Source organism: Strigops habroptila, chromosome 6 (genome assembly GCF_004027225.2).
Source record: "Strigops habroptila isolate Jane chromosome 6, bStrHab1.2.pri, whole genome shotgun sequence".
In the NCBI taxonomy this organism is placed as follows: Eukaryota; Metazoa; Chordata; class Aves; order Psittaciformes; family Psittacidae; genus Strigops; species Strigops habroptila.
In genome coordinates this window covers 62,228,565-62,252,357 of record NC_044282.2, presented here as the reverse complement: position 1 = coordinate 62,252,357, position 23,793 = coordinate 62,228,565, and the positions used below count along the sequence as shown (strand labels likewise).

Here is a 23,793-nt window from a genome sequence, read left to right as displayed (position 1 = left end):
CGCTTGCCTTGCACCCCAAATCTGCCTTGCTGTCCCACTGGGAACAGAGCAGGGGACAGGATCTGTCCGGGTGGTGGGTCTCAGCTGAAGGACGGGCAAAGAGCGGCGGTTTGCAGGAGCTCTGCAGCGCTCTGTGGCTGTGCTTTGGTGATAAGCAAACCCTTCCTGATCCCTCATTAATGGAGGGATGATAACAATTTTTCTGAGCTGGCTACACAGGCAAGGTGACCTCCGGGAGCACTGCTCCATGCCCCGATTGGGCAAGAACCACCGCTGCAGGCAGCTGCCTTCACATGGGCATGGATGCTCTTGGGGACCAAACATTTGCAGCACAATCATGAAGCAAGGAGGGGATATTGCTTCTTAATTACAGAGCAGGAGCTGTGCAGCCCGTGAAGGACCTCCCAGCACCTCCAGCAGCTTTTGCCGTGGGTCTTCCCATCTACCTTCGAAGCTCTTTGACCTCCTGACCATCCTAAACCCTGCTGGGTTTGCAATGCTGCAAATTAATGAATAATCCTCCAACACCCCTTCAAGCCCCGATAGGCGTCAAGGGGACCAGCTGATTGGGGTCAGACAGTGCTGTGGCTGCCCAGCTAAGAAAGAACTCCAGGTCCACGTGCTGTGCAAAGGTCACCAAAACCTCCAAAAAACACCCCTCAAGGGGTTATTCATTAACAGTGTGGGGTGCAGGGGATGCAACTCTCCAGCACCGCCTCAGCCTCTGCCAGCTCCCGGCTGCATCCAGGAGGGATGTCACAGTTTGGCTAATTACAGCTGAACAGCAGGGAATAATTCAAAGGATGAAAGAAAAGAAAACAGTTGCGTTTTGCCAAGTGTTGGAGCTGTTTGTGAATTTATTTGTAAATTGGTGAAACTCTTGGTGGGATAGAGAATGTCATGGTCTGTCCTGGAGGGATCCAGGGAGCAAGGGCAGCATCCAGACTGGGGATGGATTCAATCCCCCAAGTTCATCACAGGGATCAGGAGACCAGTGGTCAGCTTGTGTAAATCCTGTGGTGTAAATACAGGACTGGAGCACCTCTGCTATGGAGACAGGCTGAGAGAGCTGGGCTTGTTCAGCCTGGAGAAGAGAAGGCTCCAGGGAGACCTTAGAGCAGCTTCCAGTGCCTAAAGGGGCTGAAAACAAATCTGGAGAGGGGCTTTTTCAAGGGCCTGCAGTGACAGGACAAGGGGGAATGGCTTTAACCTGCCAGAGGGGAGATTGAGATGAGATTTTAGGCAGAAGTTGTTCCCTGTTGAGGGTGGTGAGGGCCTGGCACAGGGTGCTCAGAGAAGCTGTGGCTGCCCCATCCCTGGCAGTGTTCAAGGCCAGGTTGGACACAGGGGCTTGGAGCAACCTGCTCTAGTGGAAGGTGTCCCTGCCTGTGGCAGGGGGTTGGAACTGGATGAACTTTAAGGTCCCTTCCAGCTCAAACCATTCTGTGATTCTATGATAAATCATGAGAGCATGATGCCAGCGAATGCTTTGGTTGGATTTGCTTGGCCAGGGTGTGTGGTTTGCACAGGCAGGCACGGGGCAGACCCCAACACAGCCAAGATGATACATGGTTATGGGTGGCTGTGGCCTGGTTGGGGTTCTCTGACGCAGCCCAAATGAGGATGGAAGCTCTCCTGCACCCTCACTGGCACCTCTGCAGCTCCTGGTGTTGAGCTGCCCAGCTGCTGGATCATGATGGGATTTCCTGCGTTTGCTGCTACTCTCTGCACTGTCACATCTGCACCAGAAATGGCAGATGTACCCCCAAACAGCAATGCATTCCCAAACTGCAATGCATTCCCAAATTGCAGTGCATTCCCAAATGGCAGTGCATTCCAAAACAGCAGTGCATTCCCAAACAGCAGTGCATTCCCAAATGGTACTGCGCCCCACACTGCAGGCACTCTGCCTTGCCTCAGTGCTGGAGGGGTGGACACACAAAGCTCTGCCTCCCAGACGGCACAGGAATGTGGAGATGGGGTTTGCCCAAACATTTGGCTTGTGGCTGGAGCCTTCCCCACTCTGCCTTGCCTGTTGTGCTCCTCCCTGCACTTGCGGGGCTCCCAGAGCTGCTCCTTGCCCTACAGCAATGGGGAAAGTGAGGCAGGGGTGAAGCTGTTTGAGTGTCTGATCTCGAGAGCTATTCGAGCATCATTTCAGGCCAGGCAGATACCAGGTGGGGCTTTTCTTGGTCTCCTTTCTTCTCTGTTTAAATATAAAACAGTTGAAATTTAATTATGGGAAGCTTTTATTCTTTATTTCTCTATCTCCAAGGGCCTTTTTTCCTCTTTTCTCTTTTCAAAGTAAATTGCTTCCTTTCTGAAACAACCTCTGGAGAAGCGGAGGACGGGGCTGGATCTGGAGCCTGTATGGGAACAGAGAGATGTTGTCCCTTAATCCTGACCATTCAGCACAGCCAAAATCCCACTGTCTCCTCCCTCCGGCTTGGCACCCCTGCTGCCAGCACCCATGGGTGTCTCGTGGTCTTTGAGGGAAAAGCCAATTAAAAGCAGAAGAAAACAGCACATTTCCAGGAGTTTTTTGGTCCAAGGGACAAATGGAGCTGGTCGCATTGTGCCACTCTCCTGCTGGGGTGGGTTTGGGTCCCTTGGGGGTGTTGATGCTGCAGTTTGAGCTCTGGCTTGAACCATGCAAAGGCATGTTGGACCCAGAGGGACCTTTGCCCTTAGTACCCAGCAAATGGGGTGATTTCAGTCCCTGCAGGGCTGAAATATTAACCCAGCATCCCCAAGGCAGAGCTGGAGCCATCCCAGAGTCAAGGGATGGGCTGGGTTGAAGTTTAACTGGGCGCTATCAAGCTTGGTGGGTGCCAACGACCCACGGCTGGGTGCAATCCTGACCCTCTGCACCTAAACCCTGTGGGGCAGGGGGAGACCAGCAGTGTGGGTTTTTCAGCCCACCCACTGCATGCATGGGGCAGGGTCACCTCTGCCTGAGCCTTGCACCCCCTGTGTGTGTGAACGGTGCACCCCAATACCTGCATCATGCACCCCATGTGTACACCCTGCAACCTTCTTTGCCCTGCACACCCTGTGTGTGTGAACGGTGCACCCCAATACCTGCATCATGCACCCCATGTGTACACCCTGCACCCTTCTTCACCCTGCACCTTGCACCTTGCACTCTGCTGCCTGCATCCTGCAATCTGGATGTACGCCTTCACCCCTGTACCTGCACCTTGCACCCCATGTGTGCACCCTTTGCACGCCATCCAGCAGGCATTTCCCAGTGGAGACTCATCACAGCCATTGCAGAGATCCCACTGGGGTCAGAGGGACAGGAGGGACCTGTCAGGTTCATCACTGCTGCGCTGTTGACTGTGGAGCGAGGACGGGGGTATGCCCATTGCAATAGCCATACCAGAACAGGAGATGTGGGGGGTTGAGCTGTGCATCACCTTGCGAACGCCCCACAACCAGCTTTGCACACACAGCCTCATGGCCAGGTCCTGGACAAGTGCTGCTGCTGTCACCCAGGTGGTCAGGAGCAGAACATCACAGCTGGATGGAGCTGGAGGCTGGAGCCTTAGAGCCTAAAGGGGCTGACAAGAAATCTGAAGAGGGGCTTTTGACAAGGGCCTGTAGGGACAGCACAAGGGGAAACGGCTTTAAACTGACAGAGGGGAGATTGAGATGAGATCTTAGACAGAAGTTCTTCCCTGTGACGATGGTGAGGCCCTGGCACAGGTTGCCCAGAGAAGCTGTGGCTGCCCCATCCCTGGCAGTGTTCAAGGCCAGGTTGGATGGGGCTTGGAGCAACCTGCTCTGGTGGAAGGTGTCCCTGCCCGGGGCAGGGGGTTGGAACTGGATGATCTTAAGGTCCCTTCTCACCCAAACCATTCCATGGTGCTGCTGGCCGGGATGGATCCAGGTTGGGTTTCTCAGTTTTTCTTTAAGCATCTCTTGAAAAATAAGCCCAGCCTTTTGCGAGCAGTCCTGGGAGCTCCAAAAGCTGCCCCTAGCACCAGGGCTTTGGGAGATCCTTTCTTCCCAGGGTCTGCTGCTGGGATCCGTGGTTTGAAACTCGCCCTGAGGTTTTCCAGACATTTTCTTCTTTCTTTTCACATCAAAGAGTTGTGAAAGGAGTGGGATAGCGCCGCTGTGCATCCTGCACATCCACCCTGGGCAGGGTTTTGCCAGCACCCTGCCCTGCAGCATCCCGAGGGATGCAGTCCCTCTCCCCCTGCTGTGTCCAAGACCACTGTAAGCAGCTTCAAGCTGTGAAAAGAAACAGCCTGGAGGAGCTTGTTCTGCGGCCAGATTTATTTCTTCATCTCAGACTCCATCCATTGTGCTGGGGCCGGTCCCGCGGGTGCTGTTAGGTGGCAGCAGCCGCTGCCATTGCTCATGTTTATGGCTGGAGCATTTCTCCTGGGAATAAACCCTCCAGGAGATGGAGCGAGGCCCCAGAGGAAACCAGGGAGGGACTTTGCATCTCTTCTGATGGTGTTTGCATTGCTCTGGCCATGTCCTCCCAGAATCAAAGCCCAAATCTGCTTTGGCTCAGGTGTTTCCTGGGTCCCCACTCTGCAGGTGATGGGATGTCTCCAGCCCAACCAGTCACCCTGGGCCATCTCCATCCCTCCAGTCTGCATGGGCATCAATCAGAGCTTGCTGAAATGTGCCGAGCCTGTGTGTACCCAAAGCCATGTACATCCCGGGATGGAAGGTGTGTGCACACAGGGTCTGAGGCCACAGGCACCCATGGGGACTGGGGCTGCATAGCCCCAAGAAACCAGGGGCACATGCACCCAGGTTACTGAGGATGCACATGCATGGGGCACTGGGGATGCAGGCACCCGTGGGGCCAAGGACACAGCCAGCCAGGGTCAGGATAAGAGCTGGAAAAGTCAGTCTAGGCTGCAGGATGAGGGACATGGAGCTGGCATGGGGTGGGGATGTGGAGCAGAAGCAATGCCCGGCTGTGGCTGTGTAGGTGGATAACATGGTACGCAAGGAGGGAAGGGGGCTTGCAGGTGCCTTCCCTCCCCACATCATTCCCAAGATCTGTGTGTTTCCATCCCCTACAGCAGGGTGGAAACACGCAGGTGAGGCCCCTGCCAGGGGCTGGGCGCAGGGGGGCTGGCAGGAGCCTGCAGACACCTATTAAAACCAATAACCCAGCTTCTGGTGCCATGGGAGAGGCAGCTCTGGCAGCTCCTTCCTGATTTTCCAGGCAGGGCTCAGGGTGGATGTTTGGCCACAGCTCCTGGCTGCCCAGGGATGATGCTCTTGGATTTTATATACCATTAGCAGAGGCGAAAGCAGCTCCAAAACCAGCTTCTGAGACTGCCTCCCCTGCCAGCAGACTGGAGAGGACAACTGCCAGAGTTTGGGATAACTCTGGGCTGGAGGGAACAGGTTTAAACCTCTTACAGCCCGCCTGGGGATGGGTTTTCCTCTCCCTCCACCCCAAAAGCCACACAGCTCCTTTTTCAGGGATGGATCCAGATGTAAAACATTCCCATGGGCTTGCTGGCAGAGCAGGGACAGGCTGGGAGGAGGGATGCAGACAGACAAACCGCAAAGCCCCAGCTGAAAATAGCTGAGGGCTGGGAGAATTTTGGGAGGGAAATACCAAGCATGTTTGCCCAAATCCTTATGCCGTCCTGGATGTCTGTTTATAACAGCTGTTGAGGCCAGGAGAAGGGCTGGGAGCACAGGGGAAGGTGGCTGCAGGCAAGGGCTGAGCCCTGACATCACAGGGATGGGCCCCGGGGAGCAGGGCAAGAGGCAGGAAGATGCTGCATGAACCTTCACCCAAAAACCACAGGTCACTTTGTGCTTTATTGGTCAATGTTACAAGGCAAAAGGTGATTTCTGAGGCAGAATTCATGATTATTAGTGCACTAAAACCTCTCCTCCACATTGAAATCCCAGCCACAACTGGGGGACCCTCCATCCAAACCCCTGTGCAAGGAAAGCCCTGGGGCTGGGGCTGAGGTAACGGGGCAGCCCCAACACAGCCCTTGCCATGGCACGAGGATGGGTCCAGCCCCAAACCATCTCCCAACACCCTCATAAGAGCTCACAGGGATCCTTTTAGCTGCACAAAGCAGGGGCGATGCTTTGTGCCACCGTCCTCCCAGCCCTGGCTCACCCATCGCTTCCACCCATCGACACCCCAACAATACCTAAAGGCAAAAATCAAACCCTAAAGGTAAAAATCCAACCCTAGAGGCAAAATCATCCCGGGGAGGAGGGAAGGCATGGGGCAAGGCTCACAGCCTGGAGATCTTGGGAAGAGGAGGATCCGGGGGGAGCCCCTCCAGCCATTCCACCAGGATCCTGTTCAGCACCGCCGGCCTGGGGGGATGGCACAGAGTTGGGGTGGGATTTGGCATCCCCTGGGAGACAGGGGGGCCCGGCTCCAATGGAGCGGGGCTGTGCTTGCCAGCTGTGGTACCTCTCCATCTGCGTCCAGTGCCCGCACTCCTCAATGTGCTCCCGGCGCAGCTGTGGGATCTTGGGAGGGATGGATGAGAGTGGAGAGGGGTTGGTTTGTGCCAGGATTGGGGTATCAGGAGCCTCAAGGCTGTCCCTGCATCCCCAGCTCTTTATTTTGGCAAGAGCAAGTTCCCTTCTGCCTGCTGCAGGCAGGAGAGAAGGTAAATACCCCCCTCAGCATCCCATATCAGCCTGTCCCCCCTTATCAAGTGATGTCCCTGTATCTAGACCAAATCCAGCCCATCTCCTGCAGTGGGATCTTACGGAGGTTGATCATGAGCACAGCCAGGGCTGGGCTGGGCTGGGGCTATATTGACTCACCCACTCCTCCATGCCCTTGCTCATGTTGGGATGCAGCACCTTGTCCTTCCCAGCCGTGACCATCAGTGCTGGCATCGTGATCTACAGGGAACATGGGTGCCAAGGTGGGGAAGGTGCTGGGTCTGCAAATGCCCCTGCAGGGCAGGATCAGTCCCCACCTTCCTGTCCTTGGCAGAGAGGGCCCAGTGCCAGTTGGGTCGCATGTTACGGTACCAGTTCAAGGGGCCACTGAGAGAGAGAACAGAGTGGAGATGCTGACATTCAGCTCCTACCATCACCACCACAGGGAATATCCCACTGCCCATGGCATGGGAAGTGCCTGCAAGGGTAAAGCAGCCTCCCTCCGGTAGCCTTGCACCTTCTTGGTGTTATAAACCACAGCCAAGGTGGGTTTGGGGTCTCCCCTTCTGCAGGGGGGATACCCCACCAGCCCTGCAGGCTCCTGCCACTACCTGAAGCCGGACTTCTGGAAGCGCTGGATGTAGTACTGCAGCTCAGGGCCGTGCAGGATCTGGCTGGCAGGAGGGTTTTCTGGGAGGCCCACCAGCAGCCCCCCTGCAAGAAGAAACACAGCACTGCCCACCCGCTGCATCCTCCACACCCCGCAGCATCCTCCCTGCTGCAGCATCCCACCCCTTACCTCGCTCCTGGACCCGGTGGAATTCAGATGTGACAGGCAGGCGGTCCTGTGGAGAGAGGGGACTGAGGGCAGGCATGGAGGGCACCGCACACAGGGAGGAAAACCCATCCTGGGGGGCTCCCCATGGCTGCCACACTTGGGGCTCCTTACTGGGAACCAGCACTGAGCATCGCTGCATCCCAAGGGATGCAGGAACCAGCCACACAGCCCTCGGCAGCAGAGCTGGGAGCCAGCATTGGGCATCACTGCATCCCAAAGGATGCAGGAACTGGCTGTGCAGCTCTGGGGAGCAGAGCTGGGAGCCAGCGCTGAGCATGGCTGCATCCTAAGGGATGCAGGAACCAGCCACGCGGCCCTGGGCTGTGGAGCTGGAAGCAGCCAGCAGCGATGGCAGAATGAGGCCGCTGGCAAGGCTCCCACGGCGCTGTTATTTTAAACCACAAAGGTTTTCACCCTGAAGCAAGACATTAACATTTGCAGTGGTTAAGGAAGCGAGTGGTGCTTCAAGGGAGAGCAGAAGCCCCTGCCAGGCAGCACGACAGTCACCCCACAAATCTGCTGTTCTCCAGGCTGGGTTGTGTTCCCCCCGCACCCCCCCAGGTGTTCTCAAACCCTACTGAGGGTCAGCTTTGAGTCCTTAAGAGGCAAGGGCCCTGCACCACTGCTTACAAAGATGCGTTCACTCTGGTCCCTACTGATGGCTGACTGAACGCAGACTTTGCTGCACACAGGCAGCAAAAGGATGGCAGACACAGGGTGGAGCATGCCAAGGGCCACTGTGGAACACTGCAAAGCCATCCCTGAAGTTTTTTGGCTCCTGGCATGGGCGAGGTGGAAGGGGAGAGGGTGCCACAGGCAGAGCCCCAGTACGCTAGCAGGGCTTGGAGGGGACATCGGGCTGTGAAGCCCTCTGCTCCCACCCCAGGGCAACCCTCAGCCCCATCCCTACCTCCTGGCGTGTGGAGCGGATCAGGGCCTTCAGTGTCCGGCCGATGTCCTTCTCCAGCTCCGCTTCCGCGACACCCTGCACATGGAGGGGAAGAAGCGTGGTGGGTGATGCCACCCCTCCCCAGGGACCCAGCCCACCCCAGAGTCAGATCCTGCCACCCATCTGGGCTCAGGTGGAGGCTGGGAATGGTTTCTTGGCAGAGTCCAGCCTGGGAACAAGGTCTGTCAGGGGGACCACAAGCCACTTGCAGCTGGGGTGACAGTGAGAGTCCCACAGTGTGGCACCCTGGCTGTGGGGCAGGCGATGCCCACCCATGAGCTGGGGACCCCAACACGGGCATGGCCCCATCCTGGGGGTGAGGTTAAGCCCCAAGAGAAGGGTGGTGGACAAAAACTGTGGTCCTGGACTCACTGGCTCCTGGAAGTAGAACTGGTAGTCAAAGGTGGGGATGCTTTTCATCCTCTCCACGATGTCCACAGAGGGGTCGGCGGGTCGGTACGGCGTGTTCAGCGAGGCTACAGCTCTGGAACATCATGGGGAGGACACAGAGTCAGGATCACACCCAGATTTGGGGTGCCCAGCATGAGCCAGGGCTTTGCTCTGGGGATGGAATGGAGAGGGCAGGATCCAGGGCACTGTCAGGGACTGGGGACGGGGGGTAGGATCAATCCCCAAGGAGCCACACACATGGCACGGACCCACCTCACCCTCTCAGGGTAGAACAGAGCCATGTTCCAGACCAAGGCACCGCCCCAGTCATGGCCAATCAGCACGGTCTGCGGGATGCCCTGTGGGGAGGGGGTCTATGAGCATGCACCCACAGCAGCTCCCAGGGAGCACCTCCAAATCCTCCCCAAAAGCAGCACCCAACAGGCATCAGCAGGAGATACAGGGGATCTGCCTTCCTCCGAAGCAGCAAACAGAGCAGGAAACAGCAATGTTTTCCTTTTCCCCCCCCATTTATTTTCCTTCCCCCCGCCAAGGAAGAAGCATTACCTGATCCCCAGAGCAATTTGCTCCAACTTAATTAAACATTTCAAGTACCTGAGCCCTTCGGAGGCAAGGGATTCATTATTATCCACTGAAAACATGTCTGGAGGCTACTCATTCCTTGGAATCATCCATATGGGTGCCTCCCCCCCCGTCATCACATAGGGAACATCATCTTATAACCGCAGCCAAATAAATCTCTGCCCCTCCGGGAAGCAGCTCACAGCATCCCCCATGCCCGTGCGGATCCTGCCTGGAGCCTGTCCCCCCTCCTCCATTCTATTTTTCTGACCCCTCTGGGCACCGACAAATAAATCCAATTAAACCTGCGCTCCCGACGATGGAGCAGCCGGTTCATAATTAGCTGATATTTAGAAGCGTAATTAAAATTCCCTCCCAGCAGACATGTCTCTGCTCGCTGCCGTCTGACAGCGCAAAACACAGTGCCCAAACCCCCCCTCAAGGGGGGCAGAGGGGTTGGGGGGGGTCCCAGCATTTCCCACTGCTGATGTGGGGCTGAGTGGGTCCCCCCCATGCTGACGGGTTTCATCCCACCATCACTGTCCTGGCTCCTGGACCGCTCTGCATCTTCTGCATCCCAGATCAGACATCACATAGAGCTTCATGAAGTCATTTATCACCCCTAAAATCCCCTAGGTTGTACCAGGGGAGGGAGAAGGAGCACCCCAGGGGGGAGAGGAGCAGGATGGGCCCTGATGGTAATGGAGGAGCAGGGAAATCCCATCCATATGGGATGTCACCACTTCACTTCCCATCTATCAAGCTCACCCTGAAGCAAAGTGGGCACCCACTCGCTTGCCAGGCTGCACATCAACAGGCATCTTTAGATCCATTTTCCTTATTCCTATTCCAACACGAAGGCAATTCTCCAGCAAAGGGATGTGATTTATCCTCACATGCTCAGCACCAAACCACAGCTACAATCCCCGCAATGCCTGGTCCCCTCCCAAAACCCATCCCAGCTCTAGCACAGAACCACCACCACCACTTCTCCAACAAGGAGCCCTCAAGGGGCTTTTTTTCCTCCTTGTTTCTTGTTTTTAGCCCTGTGGTTTTTGAAGAACTCATTCCCTTGGAAGCCATTTCACAAGGAAAAAGCCCTGGAGGCGCTGACATCTGTGGGCTGCGCCTTTACTCCCTACACTTCATTTCTTTTAAAAGGCGCAGAAATCAACCCTATTGCCTTGCTGGGATGTGAATTAAACCTGGAGCTCCCAAACTCAAGTGAGATGACACCATATATGAGCTGTGCCAAGGGGCAGTGATGGTCCCCCGGTCACCCCAGCCATGTGGAAGGACAAAGGGGATGCAGCCCAGCATCCTTCTCCATGAGTATTTCGCTGCCTCACCAAAATTCTGCCAAGCCTCAGATGCCACCAGCCCATCCTCAGCAAGGACACAAGGTCCAGGAGTAGATGACACAGAGACCCTCCTGAGGATGGGTTCTCTCCATCGGCAATGGGTTGTATGAACATCCCCACCCCTAAAATCTCACCCACAGGGAACACAAACACAGGTCTTGGTGCTACCCCAAGGGGTTTGGACCGAAGACACTGGGGAGCTCAGCTGTCCCTGCATGGGAAGGAAGAGGTGAAGGGCGGCTGGGGGAATACACGCCCAAACCTTGCCAAGAAGGAGGGACCCATTGTGGGGGGCTTCTCACCAGTTTGTCCAGGAAAACCACCAGGTCCTGGGGAAGGGAGGAGAGAAAGAGTCAGATCCTGTCTGAGATCACCACCCTCCACACCATGCTCATCCTGCCCGCATCCTCACCTTGCATATCTGCTCCTGGGAATACTCTTTTATATCTGTGCAAAAGACATAATCACCATCATCTTAACATCCAAATGTTTCTAGGGATGTATGTGGCATCCCTCTGAGCTGCTGGGGCTGCAGGAGGAGCCAGCTTCCGCCCACCCAGGAGAAGACTCCTCCATTCATCTATCTCTGCCTGGGTCTTGGACTTGGGGTCAGCAGCTCCAGCCCTGTATACCCCCAACTCACCCGGTGGGGCTGTGGACTCCCCATAGCCCTTCATCTCCAGAGCGATCACCCTGAAGCCGGCATCAACCAAAGCTGGGATCTAGGAGGGAAAACAGCAACCTCCAAAGGATGCTGAGACCCCTGGACCCCACTCTCCCACCCGGGAACCCTCAGGAGTGGTGACCACACACACCCCATCACCATCCCACCACCAGCCCCTGTGGGCCACCCTCCTCCCTGTCTCCTCCATCACCTGGAAACGCCATGAGAGCCAGGACTCGGGGAAGCCGTGGCAGAGGCAGACGACAGGGCCCTGTCCCATTTCCACGAAGTGCAGCTGGACACCATGCTGGAAGAGATAGAGAGCCCTCACCAGCTGCAGTTGCATGGCTTCACCCCACAACCCTCCACCTTGCACTGGTCACCAAGTGTGGGGGCCCACCACACCCTCCCAGAGCCACACAACCACGTTATAGCCTCTGGGGTGGACAGAGAAGACCTGAACGATGGGGCAGCTCAGCATCCCTGACCGACAGCAGCCCACACAGGAGGGACAGCCCAACACGCCACCCGTTGGCTGGCACATCCTTGCACAGGGCTCAACACCCTCCCCAGGATGCCTGGCACACCCCAAGCCCTTGTCACCAAGGCAGTCCTCTCCACACTACCCGGATGGGCACATATCCATGGGTCACGTTGGTTGGATCACACGCCGTTGGTAGTGGCTCTTGCTGGGTGAGAAGCTGTGGGGTGAAGAGTGCAGGGTGAGCTCCTGAGCAAGCCTGGAGCCCCACAGGACATCCCCACCAACCTGCCAGGGAGGGACACCATAGAACCACAGAATGGTTTGGATTGGAAGGGACCTTAAAGATCAACCAGTTCCAACCCCCTGCCATGGGCAGGGACACCTTCCACTAGACCAGGTTGCTCCAAGCCCCATCCAGCCTGGCCTTGAACACTGCCAGGGATGGGGCAGCCACAGCTTCTCTGGGCACCCTGTGCCAGCACCTCACCACCCTCAGGGAAGAAGCCCAAGCCCATCCCTCCCAGCTCTCCAGGGATCCCCAGGAGACCAGGGGACAGAGACCACCTCTACATGCCTGGATGCCCGAGAGCTCCTCCAGCTCCTTCAGGACGGTTTCGGTGTCCCTGACAAGGACAGTGGCCATGCCCATCTCCTGTGCTGGCTTCAAGTTCTCCCCGATGTCGTCCAGGAGGATGACCTGGAGATACACCACTGAGAGCCGGGATCAGTGCCCTGCAGAAGAGTTTGGCCAAGGACCTTGGGTGCTTGGAGGGACCCTCCGTGACCTGTTCTCAAGGTGGTCATACCTCTTGTGGCTTCGCCTGCAGCGCATCCAGGGCGTAGGTGTAGATCTTGGGATCTGGCTTCTGCATTCCCAGCCGGCAGGACTCGATCACCAGGTCAAAGTGCCGGTGCAGCAGGTTCATCAGCGTGGCCGTGAAGAGCCGCCCGGCGCTGTCGTCCACCCAGTTGTTGGTGAGGACACAGGTCTTAAATCCTAGTGCAGAGAGGGGAGTGCTGATTTTCCCATTCGGGCTCTCCAGAGAGCGTTTGATTTCACCTCTCCTCCCCAGCCACCTTCTCATCCCTACATGTCCAATTTGCAAGGCTCTGGCCACATCAGAACACCCCAGCAGGAGATCAAAGGATGCTCAGTAGGAGCTTATGCCCAATTTGTACTTCCAGGAAAGCAAAGCTCGACCCTCCCAGTGCAAGCGGGACATGAGCTGGAGCTTGGGCACACCAAGATGCTGAGGGCTGAGCTGATGTGAGGGTGGAGAGGCCCCGGCACAGGGTGCCCAGAGAAGCTGTGGCTGCCCCATCCCTGGCAGTGTTCAAGGCCAGGTTGGACACAGGGGCTTGGAGCAACCTGCTCTAGTGGAAGGTGTCCCTGCCCGTGGCAGGGGGCTGGAAATGGATGAGCTTTAAGGTCCCTTCCAACCCAAACCATTCTAGGATTCTATGATTCCCTTATGGACTAACCACAGTGCAGGGTGCATGGCTTCAGCATCCTGCTAATCGCCAATATGTCTGACGGATTTAGTAGCAGGGCTCTTAATATTTAATTAAAGGATGCTGAGAGGTGACATCAGAAGAGTGCGGAGATGATGATGAAGGACCAAGCAGGTGGCACCGACCAGGACCCTGTGGTGGGACCAAACAGGGACTCCCATGGCACTTGCCTGGGAGGGAAGCAGCACCCTTACTCCAGCCCAAAAGCGCCCCGGCACCCACCATTCCTCCGCAGCACCTTTGCTGCCTGCAGGAGGGGGGCATTGACCGTCCCCTTGGCTGCCATCTCCTCGAAGGCTTGGGCAACAGAGAAGGTGGGTGGCAGGGTGACGCCCGAGGCGGTGGCATGCTGCCTGCAGCCCTCTTCCATCTCGGAAAAGAGCTGGAAAAAACACCCGCACAGTCATTCAACTGACCCCAAAAAATAAAGCACAGCCCATCCTGAAGCCTGCTCTCCTCAGCTCCTTCCTGAGCCCCATTGGAGCCGCTGGTGATGCTCCACAGCTGGTACCCAGGGGCTCACCTGGGACAGGGTGATCTGTCCCCTCATCACTTTGGCATAAGGACTGTTGGAGCCACCAGCAGACATGACCTTCCACAAGAAATTCCTGCCAGGCAAAGGAGAAGAGGTCAGTGGGGAAAACCCCAATGCTGGGGGGGAGTGATGGGGTGCGCTATGGGGAGGGAGATGCTCTGCGCCGGGGATACAGAGCTCCATCCTTCATCATCCCCCACTACTTCATTACAGGACCAGGAGATCACTGACCATTTATTTCTACTGGCAGCTCAATTACTTGGCCCTGCAGATAGACGAGCAGGAAGTTTTGCCAGGGACAAAAAATAGCAAATAATGCAAAGAGCAAGGTATTTCATAAGCCGTAACTCAAGGAAAACAATTTGCCCCTATCACAAGATGACAAAAGGCCTTCTCAGGCGGCAATAAAACAAGATTACAGCTACTGGCTTTAGGACAAAGCTCCCCAAGTCGATAACAATGCAGCTCGGTTAAAAATAAAGCAGCTTTACCTGTTCCAGCTGGATTGCTGTCACTTTTCAATTTTTTTTATATAAAACGAAGCAAGATGTTTGATGGCTGATAATCCAGGAATTTATTGCTCCATCTGCTCCAGGAGCTCCAGCGTTTAGTTACTTAATATTTTATTTTTCTGTCTGAACACCCCCATGCTGCCAGGTAATCCGGCCAGGTTGGGGCATGCAACAGAACCTGTTCAGCTCCTGTTTGGGAGCTTTTGGGATTACCAGTTCCCAAACAGCCCATATTAATGGGAGCAAAGGCTTCATTAGGACTCAAGAGGCTGTTTGGGACCTGCTGCACTGGGGTTTGTCAGCTTCGGCTCATGCACTGAGCTGTGTCAGGTCTCAGCACCAAGGCAGGGAAGGGATTAATTAGCTATCCTGCTTAATAAATTACTAGTTGCTCTTCTTATCGCTTCTGCCAACATCCCTTATGGTGATTCCATCTCTTTAGGAGTTAGTTTTAACTGCTGACCTGTGCTCCACATCCGGGACAGGACGTCACCCCAGCCTGCACCACACATCGAGAAAGGAGGTCCTCAACTTTCACCCCATGTATACATAGGGACCCCAACTTGCACCTCAGGTCCAGGACAGGGGTTCCCCCAGCCTGCACCCCACACCCAGCCCTGTCCTCCTGCTATGGGGCCCCAGTCGCGCAGACCCCGCGCGGGCGGCGACCGCACACACAGTATTATCGCCTCGTCTCTATGTGTCTCCGGACGAGCGGCAACCCGCCGCAACGCGGGCGGGCAAGCGCCAGCGGGCCGCGTCGGGGCGTACCTGGGCAGCGCGCAGTCCCGCTCGCAGGAGCCCAGGAAGGGCTGCAGGCCGGGCCCGAAGAGCACGCCGCCAAGGTCGAACAGCACAGCCCGCCGCGCCATGGCCTCCTCCACACCGCCGGCAACCGGACTCGAACCCGCGGACGCACTGCCGCCGCCTCCACCGCCGAGGCCCCTCTGAAGGTCCCGCCCCCGAGGCCTCGCACCGCCCCCTGCCCCGGCGCCGCGCTGGGTCCTAGCGCCGCCTCCACCGAGGGCACCCTCCCGTCCGCCGGGGACCCTCCTCAGCGCACCGCTGCACGGGGGACACCCCTGCAGAACCCTCCCGGTGCCCTGGGGCTGTGGGACCCCCGACCCCCCCGTCTGGCGGTAGTAACCCCGCTGCTGCCGTGCGTGCCCCCCTCTGCACCCGCTCCCTGCCGCTGCTCGGGCGGGTTTTGACCATAATCCCTTAACGGGGTGCCCGGAGTCTCCCTCAACTCCCGCAGCACCCCAGGGTGCAGCAGCACCCGCTGACCCAACCTGCCTGCACCCAGATTCCGAGCAGCCTAAGGGGGCTGGAAGTGGGAAGGGGCAGGGATGCACACAGACATACGTGCACACATGTTGGCATGCACACAGATGCGCACATACACGCTTGCATACATGCAGGAACACATATACACATATACATGCAAGTGTGCACACCTACATGCATACACACATGTATGCATACATGCACACGCAAAAAATGCATGTGCACAGGCATGCACATACACACATGCAGTCATGTATGCACACATGCATACACACCTTTGAACATACATGCACACACAGAGACGTGTACGAATGTGAAACACACATGTGCATGCTGAGCATGCGTGCACACCACCAGGCACCATGCGTGTGCACCATTAAGCATGTGTGTGCATCTCCGAGCACATGTGTGCACACTGAGGCTGCGTGAGCACTGCCAGGCATGTGCGTGCATACCTAGCACATGCATGCACTGCTAAGCATGCGTGTGCACCACCAGCCAGCTGTGCGGACACCCAGCATGTATGTGCACGCTCAGCACATGCCTGCGTGCCAAGCACATACGTGCACACACATGAACACTGCCTGACCACTTCACCAACCCTGAACCCTCCCGTAAAGGCAGCCCAAGGTGGGACATGCGACCCCCCCACCATGCACCCCGGCCCAGCCCTGGCATGCTCAGTGCCAGACACGCTGTGGCCACGCGTGTGCGTGTCCATGGCCCGGCCCCGTCCCGGGGCGTTGTTGGCGGTGCCGTGGCGGGACGGCTGCATCGACGAGCGGTGGTGAGCGGGGCCGGGGGGCCGGGGGGAGCGGCAGTCCCAGCCCCTGCCTCAGTTTCCCCACTGCAGAGCATGTGATGGGATGCTGGCTCGGAGGGGAAGGGAGCTGGGAGAAGAACTGCACCCCTGCGAGCGCAGCAGAGCTGGGGGGCTGTTCCGTGCTGGGGTGACTACTGAAGAGTGGGCAGAGGTGTTTTTTGGGGGGGGGTGTCAAGCCCAGACAAGCCATGCATTTATCACCAGCATCCTGCTGCTCGGTGTCCCACATCCCTCATCCCCACCTCCCGCTGTCCTCGGGACCCCCCGAGGGGACCCCCCAGCATCCTCACAGGGTGGTCCAGCGCCGGGGGGCGGGGGGGGATGAAGCCCCGTTCCCCGATTTCTGGCATGGCTCATTGCTGCGGCAGGCGAAGGGTTTTCCTCCTCCCATCACGGCGGGGGCATCTCCGGCACAACCCTCCGGGGCCGGCAGCAGCGCCGCAGCCCCCCCAGCTCCGGCTTCTCCCTGGCACAAAGGTGGGAGCGTGTTTTGGAGGGTGGGAAACGAAGGGAAAAGGAAGAATGTTGCTGGTCTGTCGCTATTCCGGTGGGAAGAGCCGGGAGAAACAACCTCAGCCTTTGTGCCAACGAAATGCCAGCACGGCTACGCCTCTGAGACCCGGCCAACTCGTGGCAGGGCTGGGCCGCCGTGCTTCTCTGGTCTCTGCCGGGGGCGCCCCGCTTTTTTTGGGGGGGGTCTTTCACTCCAAATCGAAACTAACCCACCCCTCCCAGGTGCTGGCCTGAGACCTGAGGAGCGAATTGCACCCCAGGATGCTGGCAGGGAGCTGGGATGCCCATGGGAGCCCCCTTCCCTCTGCAGGGGGGCTCAGGACTGGCTGGGAGGGTGAAGGGTGCTGGTGGGGACCCCCCTTCCCTGACCCCAAAACCGTGCACCCGCCGCGCCTGCAGCCTCTGGCACCCGCTCTCCTGGCCCCAGCGCCAAGACGGGTTTGAAAGAGCCGCATTGTCTGTGGCCCCCCCCCGCCCTCCCCACAGCCTCCTGCTTTTCCATGGCTCCGGAGGGGGGCTTTAGGGGGGCGAGCAGGATCAGCCTCCCCCCACCCATTCCAGCCCTCATCTTAACCCCTCCGTGCCTCAGTTTCCCCATCGCTATGCTCCATGTGCTGCGTTGAGGGGGTGCAGGAAGGGTCTGTGTTGTTACTCTCCCCGCTCCGGGGCATCCTCCGTGGTGTGGGGGTACGGCACCCCCAAATCCCAAATCCTGGCAGCCAGAGACGTGTATGCATGGAAAAATGAGGGTGCTTGGGGAGTTTTGCTGGTGCAGACTATGGGGTCCCTGGGGGGGGCCCAAAGGCTCTCAGAGGGTGTCTCAGATGCAGCCTTGGTCTCCCTGTTTCTCTTTGCTCCTGCAGGACACCATGGTCCCATGGGGACCCAGCTGGTGCCTGCTAGTGGGGCTCTGCACCCTCGTCCCCTCCGCCACCACACAGTGGGGACCAGAAGAGGACGTGACCGCCAGCATTGGGCTGGAGGAGTTGGGGTACCACCTCTCCCAGGATGGGGACCCCCTCCAGGACCCCCAGCGCTGCGGCATCACCTTCCACACCCCCAGCCCTTGCAGCCCCCGTGGGCCACCAGCCTTTGCCTTTCGCAATGAGCTGGATCATCTCAAGAACCTCTTGCAGGACACCAAGGCCAGCCTGAAGGATGTGGAGAGGGCAGCCATGCTGGAGGAGAATCAGACCCGCTACCAGGACATCATCACCGAGGCGCTGCCTGCCATCCATGAGGCCAACCTGGAATTCCAGGAAAGCCTGGATAATGTCCGCAAGGAGCTGGAGGCTCATGTGGCCGAGGCTGGTCACCCACGGACGGCTGAGAAGAAGGAGAAGTAAGTGCCATGGGAAGGGGATGGAGATGCTTCATTGAGTTGATACCCCAGACTGTATGGGTGGGAGCCAACCCCAGGCTGATGGGAGGGGGTCTGGGTGTCCCCAAGGGTCCCATAAACTTCATGGTGGCTTTTGGGTGACATGTGTGGTTTGGATGCTTGGCAGACCACTGCTGTTAACATCTATGTGTGTGTCCCTGCCCTAAACCCATTGCAGTGGGGCTGGCAAGGCATTCTCTGAGGGCAGGGTGAGGGGTGGGATGTCAGGAGGGTGGATTGTTACCCCTAAATGAGTGACCCAGCACAGCTGAGCCACAACGTGGTGATGGAGAAACACATTCACCAGGATAGAGGAGTTGGGGAACCTCCTTTCCCAGGCTGGGGACCCCCTGCAGGACCCCTGGTGCTGAAGCATCCCCTTCCACACCCCATTTTGGGGAAGCTGGTGGGGACAGAGGGGACACTGAGCTCACTCTTCTCCCCCCAGGCTGCGGAAGGGTGTCCGTGTGGTGGCACACATGCTGCGTCTCACCGGGCGCCTGGCCCAGACCCTCGATGATGCCTCGCAACGCCTCGACGCTGAGCTGAGCCAGCGCCTGCAGAGCTCGGCTGCCCAAGCCACCGTCACCGAGCCCTAGGACAGCGGCGACGGGGTCCACCGTCACCCTGCGTATGGCCTTGCTTGCTGGTAGGACCCCAACCCGGCTCATCTCCATGGCTTCTGGGGTGTCCTGGCTCTTCTCCGCAGCACCAGGGTCTGAGACGTTGCCTGGTATGTTTGCAGAATGGTCTGGGTGCTGGAGCCGGCAGCGCTGGGACGGGACAGGAGGCTGCTGCCTGCTGCGGGATGTTTTGCACATAAAACGCCACTGCATATGTGATACCCGTAACCCAAGCACTGGGTGTTCATAGAATCATTGAACCACAGAATGATTTGGGTTGGAAGGAGGAGCTTAAAGCTCCTCCATTTCCAACCCCCTGCCATGGGCAGGGACACCTTCCACTAGAGCAGGTTGCTCCAAGCCCCTGTGTCCAACCTGGCCTTGAACACTGCCAGGGATGGGGCAGCCACAGCTCCTCTGGGCAACCTGTGCCAGGGCCTCAGCACCCTCACAGGGAAGAACTTCTGCCTAAGATCTCATCTCAATCTCCCCTCTGCCCGTTTAAAGCCATTCCCCCTTGTCCTGTCCCTACAGGCCCTTGTCAAAAGCCCCTCTCCAGCTTTCTTGTTGGCCCCTTTAGGCACTGGAAGCTGCTCTAAGGTCTCTGTGGAGCCTTCTCTTCCCCAGGCTGAACAAGCCCAGCTCTCTCAGTCTGTCTCCATAGCAGAGGTGCTCCAGCCCTCGGAGCATCTTCGTGGCCTCCTCTGGACTCACTCCAACAGCTCCATGTCCTTCTTATGTTTGGGCCCCAGAGATGGACTCAGTACTGCAGGGTGGGGAGTCTCACCATGTTGGATGCAATTATCCTGCAGCAGCTCTGCCATCATATCGTAGAGCCTGGTGCCATGGCATGTGCCCAGCCCTGTGCCTGGGGGAAAACCCCTATGCGGCAGCTCCTTCCCATCCCCAACAGACCTCTGCACCCCTTTGTTCCTCCCTGGAAGAGCTTTATCCACACAGGCTCCCTTTTTTCTCAGCTAGACAGCCACACATACGAACAGCTACACCATCACACCCAGATCCTTGCCTGAACCTCCTGGGGCTCCCCAGAGGGTATTATACACTAACCGCAGCTCTTTGGGGCTTGATGGCATCTCACCAATGGTCCAGCAGCATCACTGGTGTGGGCAGAGCCCTGGTTAATCCTTCACCTTTGCGAGCATCTTGTCCAGGCTTGGAAGAGCCTTTTTGCCCCTGGGGTGGTAATGGTGGAGCTGCAGGGAGGGCGCGAGAGTAGCTGGAGATGAAGCGCCGGGCAATAAATCAAAGCTGGCAACTCGAGTGCTCCCAACCCACTGAGGTTTGGGCAAGCGGGAAAGCAGCTGGAGGCAGAAAATCCTCCCCTTACACCCTGTGTTTGTAAGCACAGAGGTTCCTCCAGGAGGAATGGCCAGAGCCACCCTGGCACACTGGGCTCGGGGCACCCCACTACCCCCATGGTGCACCCTAAGGATGGGCAAGAGGCAGAACCCCCCCTCCCCCAGGTAGCAGCACTTCTGCAGGAGCTGCAGGCAACAAAATAAAGATGCATTGCGCTCTGCCAGGCGTCAGCGTGATCTCCGTGTCTGTTTTCTCTCTGTCCTCTGCTGTCCAAGGGAAAAGGAGGATGGGTGAGTTTGTCTGTGGTGTTAACTGCTCCTCCACCTCCAAATCAGTCCCAGCCAGGAGCCCAGTGAAGGAGATGGACCCTACAGCATCCACGATGCTTCCCACCCCCCAGCCTTCAACCCACCATCCCAACAGTCAGCTCTGGTTTCTTCCTCCCCAGGAAAATCAATGTTGGTTGTCTTTTTTTTCCTGATTAATTTACTACAGTCGTACTCGACTCATCCTTCTCCCTAATTCCCTTCCTTTGGTGGGATGGATCAATCTCCTGGAGCAGTCCTTGCAATTCCCAGCTGCTCCCCATCCCTCTGGCATCCACCTCTCCATCTTCCCCTCCTCCCCATCACCCCAGCTTTAGGGGTCCATCCAACACTGAACACCTCCTTCCGGCCTCACAGTCAGCCTCGGGCCATGGGCTCAGGGCTCTGCACCACAGCACAGGGACAGGGCTTCACATCACACCATTTGCGGCCCCAGATCTGGAGAGGGGACAACCCAAAATCTACCTGGCTTTCGCATTGGCTGCTGCTGGGGTGGTGGGATGGTGGGATACCAGCTCCACAGTCCCCTTCCCCATGGATTCCTGGTATCCAGCATCCTAAGGATGATGAGGACAGCCTCATGGATGGGAATCCAACAGCGGAGCAGGGGGAGCAGCAAATTCAGGTGCCCTCTGTGCCCAGGTCTGTCTCTTCGTTTATCTCCCAGGGGAAAGGAAGGAAATTGTAGGCAGGTCCCCCAGGGCTGGAAATTACATTCCTGGGCTTCATTTGCAGGAAGGTTGCACATTAAATTTCCTAGCAGGAAGGAAGGAGAGAGGCTGGTCTGGGGAGAAGGCTGGGTTTTCGCCTGGGAGGTCAGGAAGCAGTGGGGAGCTCTGGGTTTCCCATCCTCTTGCAGTGGGAGAACCAGTTCCCCTGCCCAAAGTATCCCTGTCCCCACCCCTGCCCCATTCCCAGATCCTGGATATTGCCCTGCCTTTGCTATCCCGATTTTGCAACTGTCCCCTTAGCAGTGTTTTGGGGGGCCAAACACAGGCTGAGACAGGAACTGCATGGGGCCACCTCAACCTCAAGTCCTTGTACCCTGTTTTCTCCAGCACAGGGGATATTGCTGCTGCCTGCAGTTCTGCCAACCATGGGCAGGTTGGCACCAAAGCCCCATTTCAGGGCTGTGGGGCAAGAGGGGAAACCCTGGTCTGGTGGGGACTGGGGAAAGCAGCCCCTGCTCCCCCCTAGCCATGCAAGAGCCCGGACCTTTGCAATGCCCCCTGTGATGCCCCTTGTGATGCCTTATGCAGTACCCCTTGCAATACCCCACGCAATGCCCCCTGCAATACCCCACACAGCGTGCCCTGCAAAGCCCCATTCTGTAAGCCTCCAGCTACCCTGCTCCACAGCTCCTGTTCTCCTTCCCTCTCCCTCCCCATCCTCACACACAAAACCCAACACTCCCTTCCCTTTCCCCTGGCCAAGCATTGCCTTGGAAAAGGCTGAAAAAACCCTGGCAAATCCAGCTTTTTCCAACCCCGGGGAAGCTTTGCCAATATGCAGGGGCTGAGGAGGGCCAGGGGAGCTGCTGCCCCATCAGCCTTCCCCACCCTGGTCCCCCAGGCTTCCCCTCCTTCCCTGCCTGGGCATGGCTCTCCCTCCTCCCCCAGCCCCTGTCGTCACTGCCACTGCTTCGAGTAAGAGCTGAGACATCCTTCACCGGAGCCCAGTCCTCACCGGAGCGCTCCACGGCACAGCATCCCAACTCCGGCACAGCAGCGGGAATGGGGGACCCCTGCTTGCTCTCTCTGCAGCAGGTAAGGGGGTTCAGTGGGTCCAGGTTGGGTGGGATGGAAAGAAGCTGCTTTTTTCCTGCAAATATCCCTGATTAAAGCTGTTTGCAAAGTGCTGAGGGCAATCAGGGAGCGATGGGAAGGCAGCAGCAGGGAAAGTTTCCCAGCTCTTCATGAAGTTCCCATCTTAAAACCAGAAATCCTCTGCTGTCCTTCTTTAAAATCCAGTAAACAAGTTATTTATTCTCTCTGCCTCCCTGACTGAGTTTTGGGATGCCCAGAGCTTCACCAGGCTTGCTATAGTCACTGTCATCCTCCAGTCCAGCTTTTAGCATCCTACCCGTCCCCGCTGTGATCCACGGGTGCACATCCTGCATGGGCTCCTCTTCCCCTATATCCCCCCCAACCCCATTTGCCACGTACAAGAGGTTTCAGGCACAGCTTTGCATCACCCAAGGCACCTCCTTTCCCTCTCCAATATCTATCAGAGCTTTGGGGAGCCCATGAAATCCCCGCTCGTGTGACCCTATAAGCAAGCCTGGAGTAGAAAAAGCTCCCCCAGCACTCCCTGTACTCTCCAATATAGTATCTCTTCCAGGAGAGGACATCCATAATTTTCCCTCCAGTTCAGTGCTGTGGCTGGTGTTTCTCCTCTCGTTTTCCAACCCCTCCACCGTCCTTGCATTAATCAGTTGGTAACTGCACAGAAGATGATGATGAGTTCAGGAGGGCTTCATGGTTTTACCAGGCCAGGGGGCAAATTTAAGCCAAAGGAGCTTCTTGTTCAGCAACATCAGTGCTGGGCTGGGAAGCTCCTTCTCTTCAGGGGTGGAAGCAGTTGCCTCCTGGAAAGGGGAGGCTGATCCCAGGGGAGTCACCTTGTAAGATGGAGCAGATTTCAGGGCCGCTGCAGAGCAAGTGATTCCTCCCCTTGCAGAGATTTGCTGTGCTGGGCAGGGGAACCAAGCACATCCCTGGGTGGATGGGTGGATGGAGATGGATGGATGGATGGATGAACAGATGGATGGATGGATGGTGAGAAGATGATCCCTCTTCTCAGAGGGGAGTGCTACTGGTGAAACCATCCCCAGGAGCCCATTTGGGGCAGCACAGCCTCTTAGAGCAGTTGAGATGCTTCCCCCTCCCTTGCTCCCAGTGCAAGAGTCAGGGAGGGCAGAAGGATGGTTGAAACCAGTATTTTCTGGTCACCACAATAAAAGTTGAAGCCCTGGGCTCCACCTTTGCTATTTAATCATCTGGGGGCACAGCTGAGCTCCCCGTTCCTTTAAGTCAACTCATGGGGCCCAGCTGCCCAGCTGCC

At 57.3% G+C, this 23,793-nt stretch overlaps 2 protein-coding genes across 5 annotated transcripts; one reads left to right on the top strand and one right to left on the bottom strand.

Moving 5' to 3' along the window:
• Positions 1-5,788: 5,788 nt before the first annotated feature.
• On the bottom strand, positions 5,789-15,389 carry EPHX2 (epoxide hydrolase 2). Of its 3 annotated transcripts, none has more exons than XM_030490518.1 (19): positions 15,229-15,389; positions 13,934-14,018; positions 13,633-13,792; positions 12,705-12,895; positions 12,473-12,595; positions 12,041-12,115; positions 11,626-11,721; positions 11,394-11,472; positions 11,163-11,197; positions 11,053-11,079; positions 9,081-9,166; positions 8,790-8,901; positions 8,379-8,453; positions 7,430-7,475; positions 7,242-7,344; positions 6,948-7,017; positions 6,790-6,870; positions 6,428-6,486; positions 5,789-6,327 (listed from the first exon to the last, which is right to left on the bottom strand). In XM_030490518.1, the coding sequence occupies exons 1-19, from the start codon at positions 15,327-15,329 to the stop codon at positions 6,243-6,245; spliced, it is 1,689 nt and encodes a 562-aa protein (XP_030346378.1). In that variant the 5' UTR covers positions 15,330-15,389; the 3' UTR covers positions 5,789-6,242. The 3 variants fall into 3 exon arrangements, with proteins under 3 accessions (XP_030346378.1, XP_030346380.1, XP_030346379.1); XM_030490520.1 differs by lacking the exon at positions 15,229-15,389 and adding an exon at positions 14,437-15,178; XM_030490519.1 differs by lacking the exon at positions 11,626-11,721.
• A 1,496-nt stretch (positions 15,390-16,885) lies between these two features.
• Positions 16,886-20,603, top strand: LOC115609650. Of its 2 annotated transcripts, XR_003991937.1 has the most exons (4): positions 16,886-17,044; positions 17,944-18,422; positions 18,910-19,110; positions 19,207-19,354. XR_003991937.1 is itself a non-coding variant. In XM_030490139.1 (3 exons), the coding sequence occupies exons 1-3, from the start codon at positions 16,889-16,891 to the stop codon at positions 19,058-19,060; spliced, it is 786 nt and encodes a 261-aa protein (XP_030345999.1). In that variant the 5' UTR covers positions 16,886-16,888; the 3' UTR covers positions 19,061-20,603. The 2 variants fall into 2 exon arrangements, 1 of the variants encoding a protein (XP_030345999.1); XM_030490139.1 differs by having other exon boundaries at positions 18,910-20,603.
• Positions 20,604-23,793: the final 3,190 nt, after the last annotated feature.